At 47.0% G+C, this 21,546-nt stretch overlaps 1 protein-coding gene across 1 annotated transcript in view; it reads right to left on the bottom strand.

Moving 5' to 3' along the window:
* GPC1 (glypican 1) overlaps positions 1-21,546 on the bottom strand; it is a 157,373-nt gene that overhangs the window by 44,584 nt on the left and 91,243 nt on the right. Inside the window, exon 2 of the mRNA XM_044673154.1 lies at positions 10,736-10,894. Within this exon, the coding sequence (XP_044529089.1) occupies positions 10,736-10,894 (159 nt within the window). The remainder of the gene's footprint in view (positions 1-10,735; positions 10,895-21,546) is intronic.

Here is a 21,546-nt window from a genome sequence, read left to right as displayed (position 1 = left end):
TTTGCAATTCAACAAAGAGATATAATTGATGATTCTCTGTGCTCTGGCATCAGTTCCTTCTAGGTCAGAGAACAAATCTCCCCCTTCCCCACCCAGCAAAAACTGCTGTTCAGATCATGTAACCCTGTCATAGCTAGAAGTACAGCCATTCCAGCCTCAGACATCAGTTGTTATTCTCCCATTTCCCAGAGGAAAAACTGAGGCCACAAATGACCAAATGGCTTGTCCATAGATAAGTTCAAAGCTGGATCTGAAATTCCTCGCCCCTGACTGAACTCCTGCCCCCCGTCATCTCTTTAAGGACCCGAGTCTCCACGCTGCTCTTTCTTCTTAATGAGAGCCTCCTCGAGGAGCCCTCTAGTCGCTCCCCAGACCTTGGCAGTTCCCCTCGGCTCCCAAAGCGGCCAGGCCCTGCGCCCGGGCTGTTTCTAATTTAGAATCTGGCCTGCTCCTGCCTGATGGATGCCTTTAGTAGCTTCCCAAGTACATGGGACGGGGCTGTTTCTGGAAGTGCGTTTAGAAGCCTGCCAGAAGGGAGGCTGCGGATGCTGTTTGGGGTGTAGAAGGCCCTGTTTTATATGGAAAAGCTCTAGTGAGGTTTAGAGCTGGGAGGAACTTTAGAAGCCATCTAGCGTCACTCTCTCATTTAACAGATGAGTAAACTGAGGCTCGGAGGCGGGCTGAACTTTACCCTCGATTTTGGGCATGGCTAACCAGGCAGGATTATGGGTTTTCTAAATAGAAGAACCCACGAGAAATGGCTCGTAGGAACACGGGGGAAGGAGGGACCTCACTGCAAGCCCAGTTATCTGTCCCAAAAGGTATCAGCTGGCAAATCATGTTTTGGGGAGGTCGCTTTATTTTGTCACCTGACCATTCCTTTACTCCCTCACTCTGAGAACCCCACAGGACTGGGCCGGGCGAGTCTGCTTGTTATTAATGCCCCACGACAGAATTGAGTGGGTGACTGCAGAGGGGAAGCGAGGCGGTGCACAATACAGGCGATAACATGCTGGACAGTCAGGGAGACGCAGGTCCAAATTCCCTCCCTTGACATTTACAAGTTGCCTGGCCTTGGCCGGATCACGGAGGCCGTCTGTGCCTCAGTTTCTTCCTCTGTAAAATGGGTGGCAATGGGCCCTGACGCCTCCTCCGGCTTTGAGTGCATCATTCGATGACCCGTGGGACGGCTCGGTCCTTCGTCCGCCCCATCTATTGCCCGGCCAGCCACAAAGGTCTAAGTTAGGACCAGCTCTCGGGAAAGGGGGAGGCGAAGGGAGGCCGCCTCGTCCCTCGGCATCGGCCTCTCCTCCCCCTCCCAGCCACAGCGGCCCATCTCTGCCAGACAGCGAGCTGATCCTCCTCCATCCATCCTGAAGGTTTTGGGCGTGTTTGCAGACTTAGGAGAATTACATCTAATTCCCTCCACTGCAGAAAAATCTGTATCCGTTTTGTCAGCCGACGGTATTTCACCCCCAAACTTGAAAGATGTGTTTTTAAACGGTTGTTCGAGCCATCCGCAGCGTCACAAGCTCCTGAGATTGAAAGCGACATTAAGGCAGCGCCCGATGTTCGAACGAATTAAAAAGGCTCCCTGTGATTTAGGGCGCGGAGGCTGCCTTCCATTCCGGCGAGCCGAGAGGTGGCTCCGTGTTCTTTTGCTCACAAACACGCCACTTTCCAACAGAGAGCGCTCCGGCCGGATCACGCCTCGCCCATGGCTTTTGGGGGTTCTGCTTTTCGGAAGAGGGAAGGGGAACCCTCGCCCGGCCCCCCCAAGCCCCCAGCCTCCAGCTCCGGCTGGCCCTGTTCCTAGCCAGAACAGCCCGGCGTCATTAAAGATAATTGTCAGGTTCCTAATACCTTTATCATCACGGCTGCATCTCCGCGGCTTCCAATGGGAAGGCCTTAAATAATTCAGCATGAAAGGCAGAGGATACACTTAGCAATGGCAGCGGCCCTCCCCTCCCGGCCCCTGCAGGGAAGCCAGAGCCCTGGGCTGAATGGCGGCAAAGGGGGACGGTGGGAGCGTTTATCAGGGACTAGGCAGGAAGGTCAAGGCCTATTTCCCAAGTCATTCCAAGGCTCTCCCTCTCCCCCGCTCCCAGGACGTCGAATTCCATTTCCCGGCATTCGGACCCACTGCCGGGCCATAAAACATATTTGCAGCCTACTGAAATATGAGAAGAAATGGGCCATTGGAGGGGACCCTCCTCGTGGATCGGCCTGCTTCAGACCCAAAGAGAATGAGTTGGGGGTCTGCCGCGGAGGAAAGTCGGGGGTCCGCTGCGATGGGGGCCCAGCGGCCTGCCCCCCCAGTCCCCTATTGGGTTCTCGAACCCTAGACTCCAGGGCAGGAGCTCTTCCCCTTTTCGGTGTCCTGCCGCTTTGGCAGCAGAAGGGCTCCCTCGGAGGGCGGACTAGGCTGGAAGCAGGGGCGCCCCGTCTGGTGCTAGTGGAGGGGGTGGCCTGCTGCCATTCCTCGGACCCTTCCTTTCACCTGCCCATTGTTGGCAGCTGGTGCCGGTGCAGACTTTAGGTGGTGTCTAAATGCTAGACATTATTATACCTGTTATCACCAGCTGTTTGACTCCAGGCAAGTCATCTACTTCTCTCAGCTCCAGTTTCCTCATCTATAAAACGAAGGAATTGGACTCTCGGGGCCCTCATCTCCATATCTACGACTTGAGGAGACTTTTTTTTAAACCCTTAGAACTGCTATTAAGTACGGGTTCCAAGGCAGAAGAGCGCTAAGGGCTCAGGCAATGGGGGTTATGTGACTTGCTCAGGGTCACGTAGCTAGGAAGCATCCAAGACCAAATTCGAACCCAGGACCTCCTGTCTCCAGGACTGGCTTTCAATCCTCTGAGCTACTTAGCTGCCCCAACTCTATGAGTCTATCCTGGAATCCCTAGTTCTCGAGGAGACGAGCCCATTGCCCGACTGCCCTGATGGTCAGCCTTCTTTACTTTAATTTTTACCACTTGCCCAAGAATCAAGCAAGCAAGCAACAAACATGTATTAAGTTCTTCTGGGCGCCGGGCCCTGGGCTCGGGTCCGAGGACACAGAGACAGAGCGAAACAGCCCTTGCCCTCAAGTCACTTAGATTCCCCAGGAAGATACAGCACTCACAGGCACACACACAGGCATTTTCCCCCCTTACATAAATATAGGGTGTCCCCAAAGTCTCCGGACACTTGTATTAGCCATGAAAGCTTGCATTGTATTAGGACTTTGGGGACACCCTGTCTCTCTGTATACAAAACTACAGGGGCCTCCCCTTCCCTCCCCCCCCACCCCCAGAGATGCCCCCCAAAATGGATTTCTCCTAAACCTAAATGCTTGCTGATCACGTCACCCAAAGCCCAAATTCCATAATGCTCTAACCACTTGGCTAGACTTCCTCCTCTTACCCACAGCTTCCTCTCCTTCTTCCCCCCATGTCAAGCCTCTCCTCTCTTCCTGAGTCCCAACTATGGGCCATTTCCTGGCCTCCCCTGCCCTGCTGCCTCCAGGGCCCAAGCACTGACATCCATAAATTGGGGAGCCTCCAAGGTCAAAAGGCTAGAACTCCTCCCTCCCTGTTTGTGCCTTGAAGATGTTCCCATCTAGGAGAGGGAGAGGCCCCACTCCAGGATAACCCTGGGAAGGGAAGCCTTTTGATCTGCCATTAACTACTGAAAACAGGGATTAGTTGCCAGCCAGCTGAGAGGCCTTGGGGGAATGAGAGGAAGGAGGAAATGTGTGCCATTGGGGGGAGGAGGAAAGCTGCCCAGAAGAAGGGCCTCCTCTCCTTTCTTCCTCCTCCTCAAGTACCCCTGGGCATTAGAAATGAGTCAGGGAACCCTCCGCTGCCTAAATGACTGAAGGGAGGCTTCTTCTTTATCAGCAGGGAAGGAAGTGGGACTCGACACAAGGTTGGGGCCCAGTTGGGTCCAAGCTCTTCAATGGCTCCCTGGCGGGGATTTGCCCGAGGGATCCCCTCATCCCCCTGCAGAATGCCAGGGTCCTAGAAGGAGAAGCTCTCAAGTTCATCACAGAGGAAGAAACTGAGACCTGCGGAGGTTAAAAGATTTACCCAAGGTAGCTCACCTCGTCAGAGGTGGGATTCGAACCCAAGATCCGGGCTTTCTCCATTGCATGGCACGACCCCATCATTTCTACCCTGAGCACCATGACCTAGATCTCTGGGTAAGCTTCCCAGTGTCTAGCACAGTGCCTGGCACATAGGAGGGAGTTAACACGGGCTTGGTGGATGGTTCCTTATCTGGGTATATGCTGGGTTGCCTACTAGAATGGAAGCCCCTCCATTTTGGTATTGGCATCTCCATCCTCTAGCAAGGGGCCTCGCCTCAACCTATGGAAAAGCTTGCTGGATGGTAGGAGCAGAGCTGGAGGGAAGGTGAGCCTGATGGATATTTAATGGATTAACATGGGTCTTTGGGGATTTCTGTGGTATGTCCTTACAACATTCTTTCTCCACAACAACCCAGCGGGACAAACAGTTTCTGGATTCGAAAACCAAAAGGTTTTCTATAAACAAATTAAAAAAGCCATTAAGGATTCGAAAACCAAAGACCTAGAACAGGGAAGAACCTCAGAGACTAGTCCAACAGCCTTCTTTTACAGGTGATGAGCCGGAGGCCCAGAGAGATTAAGTCATCTGCTGAAGGTCCCACAGATACCAAATAGCTAATCCAGGATCCAAATACTGGAGTCCTCTAACTCGAATCCAAGTTTTTCCATTGGGGCGAGGCTCAGTCAAATGCTGAGAATTCAAGCTTTTTGCCTTGACGTTTCCCCTACCCAGTGCTAGAGGATTTGTGGGTGATTAAGGCCAGAAGAGCTCACTGGGAACTCCGGCAGCCATGGCTTAGGCTGGGCCTCGAAAGCCTGGAGGAGTCAGGATTGGCAGAGGAAAGGAGGGGGGCTGACGTGAGTCAGGATGTGTCTCTGTGAGTTCTCCTGAGATGATCCCTTTGAAGGGGCTCCCTCACTCCCATCATCCTTCAGCCTCCCAGCCTAAGCCCAACCCCCCCGTGGATCATTCCCTCCCTTCTACAAGGGCAGTGGGGACCAGCAGCCCTCTCCCAGCCCCAGCTGCTGTCACAATCTGACTCATGATTCATCCCCATCCCTGCCAGGTGCTTTCAGCAAGGCTGAGAGGCAGAATAAACCCTGGAGTGGCCCAGCACCATCAAAAAGCCAACAGAGAGCTTGTTTTCAGGCAGATCTTGCTGGACAATTCACCCAAGGAGGAAGAGGAAGAGCCAAACAGCCAGGAAGAACTACAGAGAAGGAGAGAAGGGAGAGAGAGAGAGAGAGAGAGAGAGAGAGAGAGAGAGAGAGAGAGAGAGAGAGAGAGAGAGAGAGAGAGAGAGAAATAGAGAGACAGAGACAGAGAGAGGAAATAGAGAGACAGCGCTTGGTTTTCTCTGATCAAGGCAGAGATTTATTGGAAATGGGAGTTTGGCATCAGCTAGGGGCTAAGTCCCTAAGGAGGGCAGAGAAGCCCATCTGATAAAGGGGATAGTATAACTACTGACGTGTATGATGCTCGAAGCCCTTTCTATAGGTTATCTCATTTGAGCCTCACGACAACTCTGGGAAATAGATGCTATTATTATCTTTATTTTACAGATGAGGAAACTGAATTTGAGAGGCTGTCATTTGGCCAGGATCAAAGGCCAGTAAACAGTTAGGGCACAATTTGAATCTAGGTCTTCCTGTTCAGTCCTCTATCCACTGCAAATCCTAGAATATGGAGTGTGATTAAACCTAAGCCCCCCCCCCCCCCCCATGCTTAGCACAGTGCCTGGCACATAGTAAACACATTGATTTGATTAAAACCCAAGGAAGGCAAGATGTGTTCTATGTTTTTGAGGTTCTAAGATGTGAGTGTTATATAGACAATGTATGTTCTTAGGCTGATATGCGTGTTTGGTTAACGTTTGTGAAAACTGAGGCACCAAGGTGGGACAGTAAGAGAGAATGCTGGACTTGAAGTCAGGAAGACTCGAGTTCAAATCCTGCTTCAGGCACTGACTAGCTGTGTGCTTTTCTGCACCAATCATGACTTTTCTCTGTATAACAGTGATAGCAATAGCTAGCATCTATTCAACAGGATTAATGATTGAGATAATGTATGTAAAGTGCTTTGCAAAACCTTAAAAGCACTATATAAATGTAAATAAATAACATATAGATATTATTCACATGGTCCTGAGTGTAAAAGTCTAACAGGAAGCCAGAGGACTGGGTCTCTGAGAAGCGAAGTAACTGGACTTGGGGCCAAAGCCTCTAATGCTTTATAATCTACAATCTAATTTCTAATCTACGATGGACATGGAAAAAACTGAGGAAGTCAAATTGTCCTAGCTTGGATTGATGTTCCAGGATGTACAAAGATGTCCTTTGTGGGTCTGGGCTGATTTGTATGTTGCAGTGATACTGGGAAAGCTGTTCTCAGAAGGTCTTGATGAATGTCTCACATAAAGACCGGAGGAAGGCTAGGAACCTGAGGGAGAGAGGAATGTATGGGAAGAGGGACTGAGTGCTAGACTTAGGACAAAAATCTCTTCTACTTTCTCTGACCACCTTCATCACTCAGGGTCCAAGACTCCTCAGGCTCATATCGCCTTCCTATGATAGGGAAGAGAGCACTTGCAACCAAGTTTCATCATCGAAGAAATGGGGATAGTAATGCTGACCTCCTACCCAGGGACCAACACAGACTGACTAATTAGTTAGCCATGGGCTGAAAAGGGCTTGGCCAATTAGTACCACTGGGGCCCCGGTGATGAGAGGCTCCCAAGCGGATAGATAACTTTCTATTCTGGCTGCAGGGAGCATTGTCAACCAGGTCTCCTCACTTCTGCATTACACTTGTAGTAGGTATTGTGAGAAAGACAGCGATGATAAGGTCCCTGGGGAGTTCATAGTGTAGTGGGGAGAAAAGAAGGATATACATGAAATGTTACTGAAGACAAAAGATATCACAGTCTCAGTCATGGTTAAGTCACAGATTTTCGTGTTCTAGTAAATGGTCAATTTTAGCAAATGTACTATATGGTGCTCAGAAATATGCATACTCTTTAATGTTCCCATTTAGAAGGTGCTATATCTTTTTGTTAAAAGAAAAGGCTAAAGGAAATCACAAGAAGGCAACACCATTATGGGAATTGTTAGGAAGACTCCGTGACCCAAAGAGGAAGGATTTGACACGGGTCTTGAATATAAGGGATAGGATTATACCAAAAAAGGTGAGCATTTCAGGTGGTGGAAAGTCCAAAAAGGATAACAAATATTCAAGGGTAGCACGGGAGACAAGGCTGAAGAGATAACATTGGAGCTCAATTATGGAAGGCGTTGAAAACCAGGTTATTGTGTTTGACTTTTTCTTCTTGGTTAGAGGTTAATAAAATGGTGTCTATGAATTCGTTTAAAAATATTTTGATAACTGTATTTCAATATCATAAGATGCTTTGTAATCCAATATATTTGTTTTATGTACTTAGCTCTCTGAGAAAGGATCTATATAGGCTTCACCAGGCTGCTAAAGGGGTCCAATGATAAAAACAATTTAAGAACTCTGGCTCTAGGTAATGGGTAGCACTTGATGCCTTCCCCCCCCTCCCCACCTACCCAGCAGAGTAGTGACACAAAGGTAGTGTTTTAGGAAAATTAATAATTAATCTGGCGGTGGAATTCAGGATCCTACCACCACTGCTTTTTCCAAAAACCATCAGAGCATATTATCAGAAGGCACTTTGAAGAGTATCTAGCCATAGGATCATAGATTTTGAGATAGAAGGGACCTCAGAGGTCACCTAGTCTAATCCTTTCATTTTAGCAGTAAGGAAATTGAGGCTCAGAGAAGTTAACAAGATCACTGGTCCTGGTGTCAGGAAGACCTGAGATCAAATCTAGCCTATTAGTCATGTGACCCTGGGGAAGTGATTTACTGTCTATCTCGATTTTCTTATCTGTAAAATAGGGATAATAATATTTCAAGGAAAAATTACTCTGATTTTTTTTTCTGACAGGATAATTATGGCCTAAGGAAGCAAGCTGTGCTGGTGGGAAGAGAACTTCCCTGGATAAGTTCTGTCCTATCTCTACTGTTCATTGGGTGACCTCTAGATGACTCTGAGTCACTCTGTGCCTCAGTTTCTCCATTTGTGAATCAGGGGACAAATCTTATATTTTCAACTCTTGCCTCCTTGTACTGATGCTGCTTATTGCATCATCTTTTTTTTTTTTTGTTTGTTTTTTTAAACCCTTAACTTCTGCTGTGTATTGACTTATAGGTGAAAGATTGGTAAGGGTAGGCAATGGGGGTCAAGTGACTTGCCCAGGGTCACACAGCTGGGAAGTGTCTGAGGCCGGGTTTGAACCCAGGACCTCCCGTCTCTAGGCCTGGCTCTCAATCCACTGAGCTACCCAGCTGCCCCCATCATCTTTATTAAAAAGTCCAGAATCAATGAGATAGTCTAGTCTTTACTTTACTCTCATCTCCCCTCAACCCTTGCCAAAGCAACAAGGAATTCAACACAACCTCCCTCCTCTCCACTATCCCCAGTTCCCACCTCCATGAGGAGAGAGGTGGCCCTGAGCTAAAGAATGTATTAAATACAGGAACAATTCCAGGTGAGCACCAGCCCTCTACACCCCGAGGCCCCCATCTGTCACCATTCATTTCCACCCAGAGCCCAAAGTCAGCTCTGACAGCTCCCTGGCCCATTTCTCCCAGGCCTTGAGCTCCAGGGAATAGATCAAAGGCTCCATCCCTGTGGGCAGCTGGGCAGGGCTGCCTCCTTTGTGCAAAGGGCTCCACCCGGGGTGTGTCTGCAGAAAGGCAATTCATCTCAGAGAGAGAGAGAGAGAGAGAGAGAGAGAGAGAGAGAGAGAGAAAGAAAACATGAAATGAGGCCATGAAGGAGCCATCCTGGAGTGCTTGGCCAAAGATTGAATGCTGGGCTTCAATTTGGTTTTGAGTCTTCTCTCCTTCCATCCCCAAGAGAAGCTCACTCTGTTTCTCTGCCTTCACACAAGACCAAGCAAATCTGATGCCCTAACAGTGCCTGGAACATAGTCAGCACCTAATCAGTGTTTATTGATTGATTGATGATACTGTGTAGTCAGAGTGAGATGACATCCAACCCAGGAACACTGCAGAGCCTCCTGGACTAGAGATCTATACCTATTCATGGATTACAGGACCATAGATTTCCATGAAAGGACCTTATAGGCCATCTTAACAATTTTACAGAGGAGGAAACTGAGGCCCAGAGAGCTTAATTAAGTTCATAGAATCAAAGATCTGGAGCTTTAAGTGAAATCAGAGACCATCTACTTCAACCTCATTTTAATGATGCATAAATTGAGGCTGGGGAAGGATATAGTGACTTGATCTAGATCACACACAGGGTCAGAACTTTAAGAGACCTTAGGGACCATTTTTAGTCTAATATCTAATACCCAGAGGAAAAAAAAGGCCTGGGGCGGGTTAAGTTTATAGCACTTATAAGAATCTAAGGTTGGAAGGAACTTTAGAAGCCATTTAGTCCAAACCTTTCATTTATAAAAGAAGAAATTGCAAGGTGGGAAACCAAAGTCACTGGGATTTGAACTCAGGTCCCAAAGCTCCAAGTTCTGTGCTCTTTCCGGGGAAGTGCCCTGTCCAACTTCATGTATTCAAGACTCCTCTGAAAGCCCTAACATGGTGGTCCTCAACCTCTGAGCTACAGATACCTCCAGGGGATGGAAGAAGGGATGAGCTACTAGCAGGGGGCCGAAGATCCAGACATCTAATTTCTGAAAGCTGCCAAACAGCCCCAGCTATCTCATTAAATGACTCAGTATAATAAATAAGTAAACGTCCAAGGCTGAATAAAGAATGTCTCATGCACACATGGATTCCTATTTATCAAACATATGTAGATGCTGCTATGATTAATAAAACATAAATTCAGTTAGGAGCCTTGCTGGATTTAGAGGAGCTTCGTATCACCCTTGATTTTTTGGATCAACACGTTCTAATAGGACCACTATTGCCATGCTGAGATTTGTGAAATGTTCTGACATGAAAATGGGTCCATCCGATCATCTCCACGCAATCGCGCTTGGGAGGAAAGGAGGGGCTGGGAGACGGCTAACTTCTTAGGACTCTCAGATACAGAGTTGGACGGGACTGGGGTGGGAAGGCCAAGAAGTCCAACTCCTTCACTGTACAGATGAGGGAACAGGCCAAGAGAGTTTAGTCCCTTGTTCAAGGTCATTCAGGTAAAAAATGTCAGAAGAGGGATCGAATCTGGATTGGATGCTCTTTCCACACTAGGATTGCCCGACATTTTACAATAATCAAGAGCTCACACCACTGCCATCAGACACAGAGCGGGCAGTGCCCCCTTGCCATCGCCTCCCCCCCCCCCATTTTTATTTTTCAAAATAATTAGAAAAGTTTTATTCATGTGCTTTTTGCATATCGGTACGGCCCCAAGTTACAGAGTCTGAAATCCCCTCGTTTGATCTTCCGTCATTAGATGAAAGATCCTGTTAGGTTAGATTCCATCACTGGATCTTCATTTTTTGGGGTGACGTATTTCCGAAAGGGAAAGCACCCAGTAATGTTTGTGCCCATCGCTCTCGACCACCCTGCATGAGCTCGGCTCTGTGAGGCGCTAGACACGGCCCTGAGGCTGGTTCTTAGGCTGGCGAGCAGCGGTCACTTACCATCAAAGTTGCGGAGCTGAGTGCTAAGCGTCACCTGTACGGAGCGGCTGGTCTCCCTGAGGGCCCCCTCCAACTCGCTGCGGCTGCGATTGGCAAAGTTCTCCTCCATTTCGCTGGTGCAGCAGGTGTAGCCCTGCGGGCAGATCCTCAGGTGCTCGCCTGGCAAAAGGAAGACCGAAGTTAGCAGGGCACGAATGGCCGGAGGGCCATGGCTACAGCGGGAGAGATGGCCTCCACGGCCATGGACGAGGGCAGGCGCAGGAGTGAATGAGGATGGGGAGGCGAGCTGGAGAAGGAGCTGTGAAGACCAGGACGCAGGGAGGGACACAAGACCAGACAGACGAACATAAAAACGTAAGACCGACACTAGGAACAGGAGCCGAGGGCAATCGGGCTCGGCCTCAGGGTCTAAAGTCCCAGAGAAGAGCCAAGCATGGGAGGAAAAGAGGCTGCTGTGGCTTGATAGGAGTAGCTGGGAAAGGACACCTCAAAAGTCATCCGAAGGGTCAACCGATCCACAAACATCGATTAGGTGCCTCCTATGTGCCAGACACTGTGCGAGGCACCAGAGACAGAGACAACATAGTTTATGACCTCAAGGAGTCTACTATATTCTAATGGTGTCACCACATATACAATATAAGTCCACACGATGAATATAAAATAGTTTGGGGCAGAGTTGCTAGGAGCTGGGTGGTCAGAAAAGGCTCCCCGAGCCTCGGCTTACTCATTAGTAAAATGATATTTTTTTGTACAATTGATTTAGTTCCTTATATATTTGAGTAATTAGACCTTTGTCGGGGGTTTTTGTTTATAAAGATTTTTTCCCCAGTTCGTTGCTTTCCTTCTATAATTTTGGTTGCATTGGTTTTGTTTGTACAAAAATTTTTTAAATTTAATGTAATCAGAAATATTTATTGTACATTTTGTAATTTTCTTTTCTAACTCTTGCTTGGTCTTAAAATCTTTCCTTTCCCAAAGATCTGACAAATATGCTATTCTGTGTTCACCTAATTTTCATTAGCAAAATGAGAGGTTGAACTTGAGAGCTTCTGAGGTCCCTTCTAGCTCTAGCTCTACAAGGCCTGAATTGAATCCTAAGATCCTAGAAGGTGGTACTTGAACTAAGACTTGAAGGAAGCCAGAGCTAAGGTCCAGGGGAAGGAAATGAAGGGTCATTGATGAAAAACAAACAGGTCAGTATGGCTAAACCATGGAGTGAATCAAGAATAATGCACAAGACAAGAAAGGTATTAAGACATCTGGTTAAAGAAGACTTGAATTGGGGCAGCTGGGTAGCTCAGTGGATTGAGAGTCAGGCCTAGAGATAGGAGTTTCTGGGTTCAAATCCGGCCTCAGCCACTTCCCAGCTCTGTGACCCTGGGCAAGTCACTTGACCCCCATGGCCCACCTTTACCACTCTTCCACCTAAGAGCCAATACACAGAAGTTAAGGGTTTAAAAAAAAAATAAAGAAGACTTGAACTACCAAAAGGCGAGGGAAGGAGGAGGCACAGGAGTCCCAAGACTTTAATTTGGTCTAGAATAACAACCTCTGAGCCCCAAATGCTAAATTTCCTCATACAGTTCCTACTGATCCTTCCTAGCTATGAAGAACGTGAGCTCTCAAGAGCTCTTTAGCCCTCTGGGGGAAATGACCAGTCTATTTACCAGTGAGTCCTTGATGCTTAGCCCAGCGTGACACGAACCCCTGGCCTAAAACTTGCCAGCCCCAGCAGGCCAGGCAGGGATCAGTGACATCATGGGGGAGGGCTTGGAATCAATGAGCTCCCTATGGGGACTTGTACAGAGGGAAGGCTCCATCCTGGCCTTCTTCTTTCACACTCCCTCTCCCAGCGATTTCAGTGCCTCCCATGGGTTCAATTATCACCTCTATGCAGATGACTCTCACATCCCAGGAACACAGGGTCATAAAAACTGGAGCTGGAAGAGATCTTAGGGGCCACTGACTCCAACCCCCTCATTTTACAAATCGGACAGCCCAATCTCTTCCCCGAACGCCAGTCTTCCACCTCCATTTGTCTGCTGGGTATGGTTTTCACCTGCACGTTCTAAAAGCACAAAGGACTCAAGATGGTGAGAAAGGAACTCATTGTCTTTCTCATTAAAATCACTTGCTTCTCCTTCAAACTTCTCTTTTTCTGTTTATGATGCCTCCATCCTCCTTGTCAACCAAGTCTGAAATGGCAAATTCTTTCTTCTTTAATGGTTGGCCCAATCCTGTTGGTTCTACATGCATAAACTCTCACACTCTTGGCCCTTCTTGCCCTCATATGGCTACCACTCTTGTTCCCCATCACCACCCTCATAGGCTATTGGATTTGTCCTCCTACGGCTGCCACTCTTGTTCAGGTCTCCATCATCCTGCTCTTGGGCTGCTGGATTTGTCCTCCTTGCCTCCAGTCCTCCTACTGTATAACCTAAGCATGTGGCCAGTGTCATTTTATTCCACAAACCCGTGCTCCCTCTGTGAGGCAAAGGTGATTAGCCTGGGGTCTGTGAACTTGTTTTGAAAAATATTTTGAAAATTGTACTTCCAAAGAATTGATTTTCTTGGTAGTCGCCACATATTTTTGTTGTTGAGTCATTTTGGTTGGGGCTGACTTTTTGTGTCCTTTGTTTAAGGGTTTGCTCAGCAAAGATACTAGAGTGGCTTGCCATTTGCTTCTCCAGCTCATTTTATAGAGGAGAGGCAAATGGAGTAAGTGACTTGCCCAGGGTCTCATAGCTAGTAAATGTCTGATGCTGGTTTTGAACTCTTCCTGATTCCAAGTTCGGCACTCCATGCCTGCCACATATTTTATTTTATGCATTTAAAAATGTGTGTTGGTACCGTAGGTGTTTAGCACTTAATGAATACCTATAGACTACTTCTTGAAGTTATGTGGCCATTGAGTGAAGGCCAGATTGAAGATCAGAGAGACTGAGGACAGGGAAACCAGTTAGGTAACACTATTTCCCAGCTCAGAAACCTTCCATAGCTCCCTACTGCCTATGAGAAAGAATTTGAACTCAACCTGGTGTTCAGAGACTTTTCCAGTCTCATTTTATTTCCCTCCCCATTCACACACTCTACCTTCTTAGTGAATTGAGCCCTTGGCCCGGAGTCAGGAAGAGCTGAGTTCAGATCTGACCTCAGACATGTGTTGGCTCTGTGATTCTTTTTACTTTAGTTTCCTCGTCTAGAAAATGAGCTGGAGAAGGAAATGGCCAACCACTCCGGTAGCTGCTAAGGAAACCCCAAACAGGGTCATGAAGAGTTGGACGTGGCTGAAAATGAAAATGGAACAACAAAGAACAACCTTCCAGAAAAACTGGAGTCCTGGCAGTTCTCTGAATTCAACATGCTGACTCTTGTCTCTGGGCACTCCTGAAGGCTGTCCTTTGAAGGGAGCCCAAATCTTCCTCCACTAAACAAATATTTATTAACCACCTGCATTAAGCACTGGAGATACAGAGGCAAAAGGCAGTCCCTGCCCTCCAGGACTTTATAATCCAACAGCGAGAACCAAGGATGTACAAACAAATAGTAATAAGTAAACTGGATTCAAGGGAGTTTGTGAGTCAAACTAGAGTGCCATCAAGACTGACAAGTATGAGGAATACCAAGAAATAGGCCAAGAGCTTCTTGGGATGGCTGATGGGGAGGAGGAAAAACCCAACCCAACGGAGAAGAATGGAAACAGAACAACTTCGGTTCCACGTGAGGATGGACAACTGGAGAATGTCTATGGCTCCTTGGAGGGAGGGATGGGAAAGCTGCGTTCTGGTGTTGAAATGTGTTCATTCAATTGTAAATAGTTGCTAAACAAGTTTAATGGGGCTGATGGACTGAAGAGCCAGAAGGGCATGTAGTTCACCATCTTGTTTTTTAGAGAAGACCGACAGGTCCCAAGGAGGCCCTTCTGGACCGATCATGGATTAAGGGTAAGAAGGGGCTTCGGAGAGGGTCTGGTCTAACTCTTTCATTTTATAGTTGAAGAAACTGAGGCCGGTGGAGCAAAGTGAATTGCCCATGGTCGGGACAGTAAGGGCTGGGTTGGGATTTGAACCCCACATCTCCGACTTTCAATCCATCTTGTCCAGTGGCATACAGATAGTAACAAAAAGGTGTCTTTGAGCCCATTTAATGGGTATGTAGGTGGTGCGGTGGATAGAGAGCTGGACCTGGAGTCAGGAAGTTCAAACTTGGCCTCAGGTACTTGCTAGCTGTGTGACCCTGGACAAGTCACTTTACTCTGTTTGCCTCGGTTTCTTCATCTGCAAAATGAGCTGGAGAAGGAAATGGGAAAACCACTTTGCCAAGAAAATGCTAAATGGGGTCACAAAGAGTTAGACATGTCTGAACAAATATATTTCTATGTTATGGGGCAGCTAGTGGCACAGTGAATAGAGTACAAGGCGCCTAATCAGGAAGACTCATCTTCATGAGCTTGAATCTGTGTGATTAGAAATCTTGAACCCTTGGACTTCATCTCCCAAAATCCTTTTCTCTCCCCCATGTAGCGTCCTTATGTATTGTTTATAAGTTGGCTGTAACCCCACCTTTTTGCTCTCTTCTCTTGCCACTGCACCTGGGTGAGCTCCCCCTTTGCTCTAGCTTTTTATTTTCCTTTACTTCAAGTTATTATTAAAAAATCTTATTAAATATAATACTTGGAGTTATTGTATATGAATTTTTAAGCTTACAAATCCAGCCAGACACCTACCCAGTGTGACCTAGTTTGCCTCAGTTTCCTCATCAGTAAAAATGAGCCGAAGAAGGAAAGAGCAAACCATTCCAATATCTTTGCCAAGAAAGCTCCAGATGGGGTTACCAGGAGCTGGACCCAACTGAAACAACTCAACAACAACAACGAATTGATTCTAATTCTCTTTGCGCTGTATCATGCTGTCTCTTTAGATGTCTTCGTTGCACACTAATCGTGCTGATATACAATATTAATTTGAAATCACCATTTAAATTTAAATAAAATGAAAAATAATAAAGATATTATGTAATAAAGATATAAAAATAATAAAGATAAAATAAAGCTAAATGAAATTCACCATTTATAAAACAATTTTTAAAAGGAAAAAAATGAAAAAGTCCTAAGCATTATTCTTGCCCCAAGAAAACTTTTGTGTGTGTAGGGGGTGGATCTGAGCCTGAGAGGCATCAAGCCCCCTTACCAGAGTCAGAGTTGGGGACAAGGAAGCCTGGACCCCATTGGCCATCTCTGGCTCTTTCCTGTACCCCTCCCAGGCTGGACCCACCCACACAGGCTTCTGGGTAGCAGCGGCTCATCAGAGAACCACGATGAATGACCTGCCATGTGCCTCCTCTTTAAACCCCGGGCAAAGGAACCACCTAACTGATGGGACGGCTAATTACAGAGGTCCTGTGTCGGCCGCTGGCGCAGCATCCCACGGGCCACCGGCACCCAAACCACATCTGAGATTCACTTCCCCCGTCTCCAGCAGCCCCCGGTGGTCAAGAAGGATCAAGAGCCAAGCAGTGGTCAGCCAGGGAACGTGTAATAAGCGGGCTGGTGTGGAGGCTGAGTCAGTCTTTCCATCATTAACTCTCATTGGAGGGAACACAGAGCTGGGGGAGGCCCTTTAAGCTGAGCCTTAAAGAAGCATTTCGGGCTGTCATTTGGCACGATTGGCTCTCAGTGGAAGAGTGGTAGTTGTTTTAATAGAGGAAATATGAAGAATTTTATTTATTTTAATATGAGAGAAAATATGAAGAAAATGTAAAGCAAGACAGAAGATTGGCAGCTGTGGAGGCTGCTCTGATCCTGGTCATTCCACTGAGCTGCCCTGATGGAGGGAAAGCCCCCCCCCCCCAAAGGTGCATTCATGGTGACAAGCCCAAGACCACAGCAATGGAGGGTAGAAGAGGAGGGGAGGGAGATTTCTGGGTCTAAGATTCCTCATCCATATGAGGAGAACGTTGGGCTTAATGGCTCATCATGTCCCTTCTAGATGCTCTATTGGAGAGATCAGATAGTCAGGGTCTTGGCCGTGATCAACGATGGGCAGAACATCTGGATGATGTTCGAAGGCCAAAGGAATCTCTCGACTCATGGGCTTGTGGTAGAGTGGAAAGGGCCCAAATGGAGAAACCAAGGCTTTGGGGGATCACGAGTTTCATTTCTCTGAACTCCCCAATCCCCTCTCCTGTGAGATGGGTTCAGGAAGCCATGCTCTGCCTGCCTCTTAGGGTTTGTTGCGAAGACTGTAATAGGGTACTTTGGGGCTCTCCTTCCAAGATTCCAGAATCTTTATCCTCTGCAACCATCATCTCTTACTTATCATTTCCTTATAACCAGACCCAGTGAGGTACTGGCCAGCCCAGAATCATTTCCTCGTTGAAACAGTCCTGGAGCGCTGGGCATCCAGGGTTGGCAGGCTGAGGGGGGGATGGAGAGAAGAAGTGGGACGTGTCCCTTGTTCTTGCACGACTTGCCATTGAGGAGGAGCCTTGGGGGAATAAGACACGAATACGCCCACCATGACACCAAAAAGAAGGAGGTGGTTATGGACCAAACCAAAGGTTGGGAGAGCCAAGAGGAGGCCAGATCCCTGCTGGCTAGGGGTTAGGGGGATGGGGCAGGAGGAAAGGAATTAGGACGTTGCCATCTATATATTATATTTAACAAGATTTATTAAATACAAAAAGCTAGAGTAAAGGCAGGGCTCCCAGGCTGTGCTTGTGGAGAAGGGAGAGAGAGGAGCTACAGAACCTATAAAACAAAAACGTGACCATCCAAACGTGGAGGCGCAGGAGAGATTAAAGGGAATTTTGGGAAATATTAAGGGACTTCTGGGGGATGAAGTCCAAGGTTCAAAATCTCCATTTATACATGGGCAAACAGAGATTCTGGGCATCAGAGACCAGAGGAGCAGAGCCAGGGAGGTGGGAGGGTGAAGGGCTGCTGGAGGGGACTCAGTGGGTCCTTCTTTAGAGCTTGAGATGAAAAACAGTCACAGTCACAAAAGTCAAAACCACCAACAGGACCTGAAGGGACACACTAGGACATCCTCTATTTGCATAAACAAAGGACAATTTGCAAATGAATCAATATTCATTTAAGCAAATAACTGAGCTGGGGGACTTGGGGGAGGAGGGAGGCTACCTACCTCTGCCTAATTAGATAAGAAACAAGTAGCTTCCAAAGGAAAAGAACCAAGGGATAAATTCTCCCTATACACAAAATTGGCAATACCATTCTTTATAGACCAATGGACGGCGAATCCCTGTATAACAAACTCCAAATAAGCCCTGGGAATACAACAAATAAATCTACCTTAGAACTAGAACCTCACCACAGAAAGCACTGGTCCTGGCTCATGACACTGACCCACAAAAGTTAAGATCACTTAAAGTACTTATTTAAAGTTCTTAGATTAAGAAAATCATTCACCCAAGTGGAGGATGGAAGGAGCAAGGTGCAGAAGGTCTAGTTTAACAATAATCTCTGTGAAAAAGTCCTGGGGTTTCTAGTGGACCACAAGATTGGGGTGCTGACAGTGTGATTTGGGGTCTAAGAGTCCAGACCACAGAAAAGGATCCTTCCATTATCCTCTGCCCTAGCCAGACCCTGTTCATTGTTCTTCAATAGCTTCAGTTGTGTCCAACTCTCTGTGACTTCATCTGGAGTTTTCTTGGCAGAGATACTGCCATGGTTCACCATTTCCTTCTCCAGCTCATTTGACAGATGAGGAAACTGAGGCAAACAGAGAGAAGTGACTTATCTAGGGTCAGACAGCTAGTGTGTTTATTGGAAATTTTGTGCCTTTGAACTACATTTCCCAAGAGCCCAATGGCTTCCTGTCGTTACGTGCTGATGTAGTCAGAGGATAAATTGGGGGGGGGGTGTCTTACATGGCTAGTTCTCTTTCCTTCCTATGGCAGCTTGGTGGATCAGGCTGTTTGAACATTTAGATTAGCCATGGGCATGTGGTTTAATTTTGTTACCTTTTATTTCTTACTCCTAGTGATTATTAATACATCTTATAAAACATAATATCTAAAGTTATTATTATATATTAGTTTTAATTTTTACACTAGTCAGTGTCTGAGGTCGGATTTGAACTTGAGAAGATGAATCTTCCTGACTCCTGCGCTGGTGTTCTACCCACTGTGCCACCTCGCTGCCCCTGGTTCAGCTCTACATGACATGTTTTGAGAACCATTATTGAACGAGAGTATAACTTCCTGTGGAAGCCTGGGCAAAGCATTTACCCTGAACCTCAGTTTCTTCATCTGTAAAGTGACAGTTCATTGAGCTGGAAATGATCCTAATGGCTTTGAGTCCAACCCCTTCATTTTATTTTATTTATTTATTTCAACCTCTTCATTTATTTATTTTTATTTTTAAAAAAAACCCTCACCTTCCGTCTTAGAATCAGTACTTTGTACTGGTTCCAAGGCAAAAAAGCAGCAAGGGCTAGGTAAGTGACTTGCCCAGACTCACCCTGCTAGGAAGTGTCTGAGGCCAGAATTGAACCCAAGACCTCTAGTCCCCGAGACTAGCTGTCCCCCAACTCAACCTCTTTGTTAAAAAAATAAATGAGTTTGAGCTTCAAGATATGAAGAGACAGCCCCAAGGTCTTACAGACAGGCAGGGGCCTTTGATCGGTTTACAGGACTAGACCTAGAGCCATCTGACCTCTCGGTGCCTCAGTTTCCCCATTTGTAAATGAGGCGCTGGCTAGATGGCCTCTGAGGTCCCATTTGGAACTTCATGGTAGACAACTCGCCGAGGCAGGAAGACGAGGGGCCCCCTGGCTTGTGTGGCAGTTTCTCCATAATCTAGGAGAACTCCGACTCTTGATTCCTTGCCTTGCTTAGCCTGTGGCCACAGAGCTGGAGCGGGCTGCTCCTTCGCTTTGGGGGAGAGACTGAATGCCATTCTTCCTTTCCAGCTCACTGGGATTCCAATCCTAAAGCAGGAAAATATCCCCCCAAACAGATGGTCTATAAAATCAAAGCAAACATCCCTGTGGGCTAATGAGCGAAATGCGCCCAGTGTGAGCCTGCACCACTTTAACACATTCTCCTTTTAGAGTTCTGTGCTTTTTGGACTGGACTTTGGTTTAATTAGTACAGGGAATTCTCACGCAGGAAATGCCCTCTACCAGTGCAGATGGGCACCTGCTCTGCTGCCTCTAGTCTCGAAGAGATTTCTCCAGAGGCAGCTGGTGGCACAGTAGACAGTGTTGACTTTCGTTTCTTACTCTCTAAAATGGGGATAATACTAGCACTACCTCCTAGGGTTGTTGGGAGGATTGAATAAGATGAGTATTTGCAAAAGCCTGGCATGGAGAGAGTATGTGTTGAATGTGGGCATTTCCTGCAGGCAGAACAGGGCTGCATGGCAGGATTTTAGGGGCTCTGGGGTGGCCCTACTGAGCTTGGCAATTCTAAGGTTTAGATCTTTTTTTTTAATTTGAAAAAAATGTATTTAATTAATTGATTTAGAATCTTTTTTATTGGTGGCATGATAAGGTTTAGATCTTAAGCTACAGATTTTGATCCCTTCTAGAATACCAATTCCTTAAGGCAGGCTGCCTGACCTTGGTGCCTTCTTTCAGATGGCGAGGAATCTAGGTGGTAAAGTAGACAGGATCCGGAAGACCTGAGATCAAATCCAACCTCTGACACTTAGTAGCTTTGTGACCCCATGAAAGTCACTTCATCTATCTGCCTTAGTTTGCTCATGTGTAAAATGGGTATAATAATAGCACCTACTTCCCAAGGTGGTTGTGATGACCAAATGTGATACTATTTGTAAAGTGCTATTCAAACTTTAAAACACTATGTAGATGCTAGCTCTTATTATTATTGTTATGTTTGTTCCTGTTTCTTTAAACCCTTACCTTTTAGCAATCCTACGACAAAAGGGAGGCAAAGCCTAGGCAATTAGTTAAGTGACTAGCCCAGGGTCATACAACTAGGAATTGTCTGAAGTCAAATTTGAACTCAGGACCTCCTGTCTCTCTATCCACCAATTCACTTAGCTGTCCCTGGTGTTATTGCTGTTCTTATTAATGTTATTCTTGATATAGAGCCAGGAACAGCCAAGGTGACTGATGGATGTATAAATATATACATATTGAGGAGCAAGAGAGCCCTGTTCCAGCGGGAGTGGGTCTCCTGATCTGACTCACTCACAGTCAGATCAGTGTATTCCTGGGTTCCCTGAGGGGTTTTCTTACCTGAGACTGCCTCAGCTCCGAAGGTTTTCTCCTGACTATAAAGGCAGTTTGAGCTCCAGAGTATTTATTGCAGCTCCTCAGGTTAGTCTGAGTAGAGCTGTCCAGGTCCTGACTAGGTACCGCATGCACAGTCATCCCCCAAAGCCAGGACAAAAGGAATGCAGGGCAGCTACATCACAGGCTGGCATCCATCCTCACTGAATCCTTTATTTGGGTATCAATAAATTATAACTGGGCGAGTTTCCTAAGAGAGTGAGCTGCGTTCTCCCCCTGAAATCCCAAATGGACTACTACATCCCCAGAGTAAGCCCATTCTAAGCTATGCCAGCCACTGCCACCGCCACTGGCCAAACAGATTGATGGAGGATTTGGAGGTAAATTTTTATAGAATGAAGTAGGAGGGAGTCCAAGAGTGCTAAGAAGAGGAAGAGGGGCAGAAAACTCAATCAATCAACACACGTCTATTAAGTGTCTGTTAACCTGCTGTGTGACCTTGCCCTGGCATTTTTCTTTCCCTCCCTCCTCCCTCCCTTCCTCCCAACCTCCCTCCCTCCCTCCCTCCCTCCCTTCCTTCCTTCCTTC

Source organism: Gracilinanus agilis, chromosome 4 (genome assembly GCF_016433145.1).
Source record: "Gracilinanus agilis isolate LMUSP501 chromosome 4, AgileGrace, whole genome shotgun sequence".
Lineage (NCBI taxonomy): Eukaryota > Metazoa > Chordata > Mammalia > Didelphimorphia > Didelphidae > Gracilinanus > Gracilinanus agilis.
Note: the sequence above shows the minus strand (reverse complement) of the source record. Positions and strands in the feature narration are given on the sequence as shown.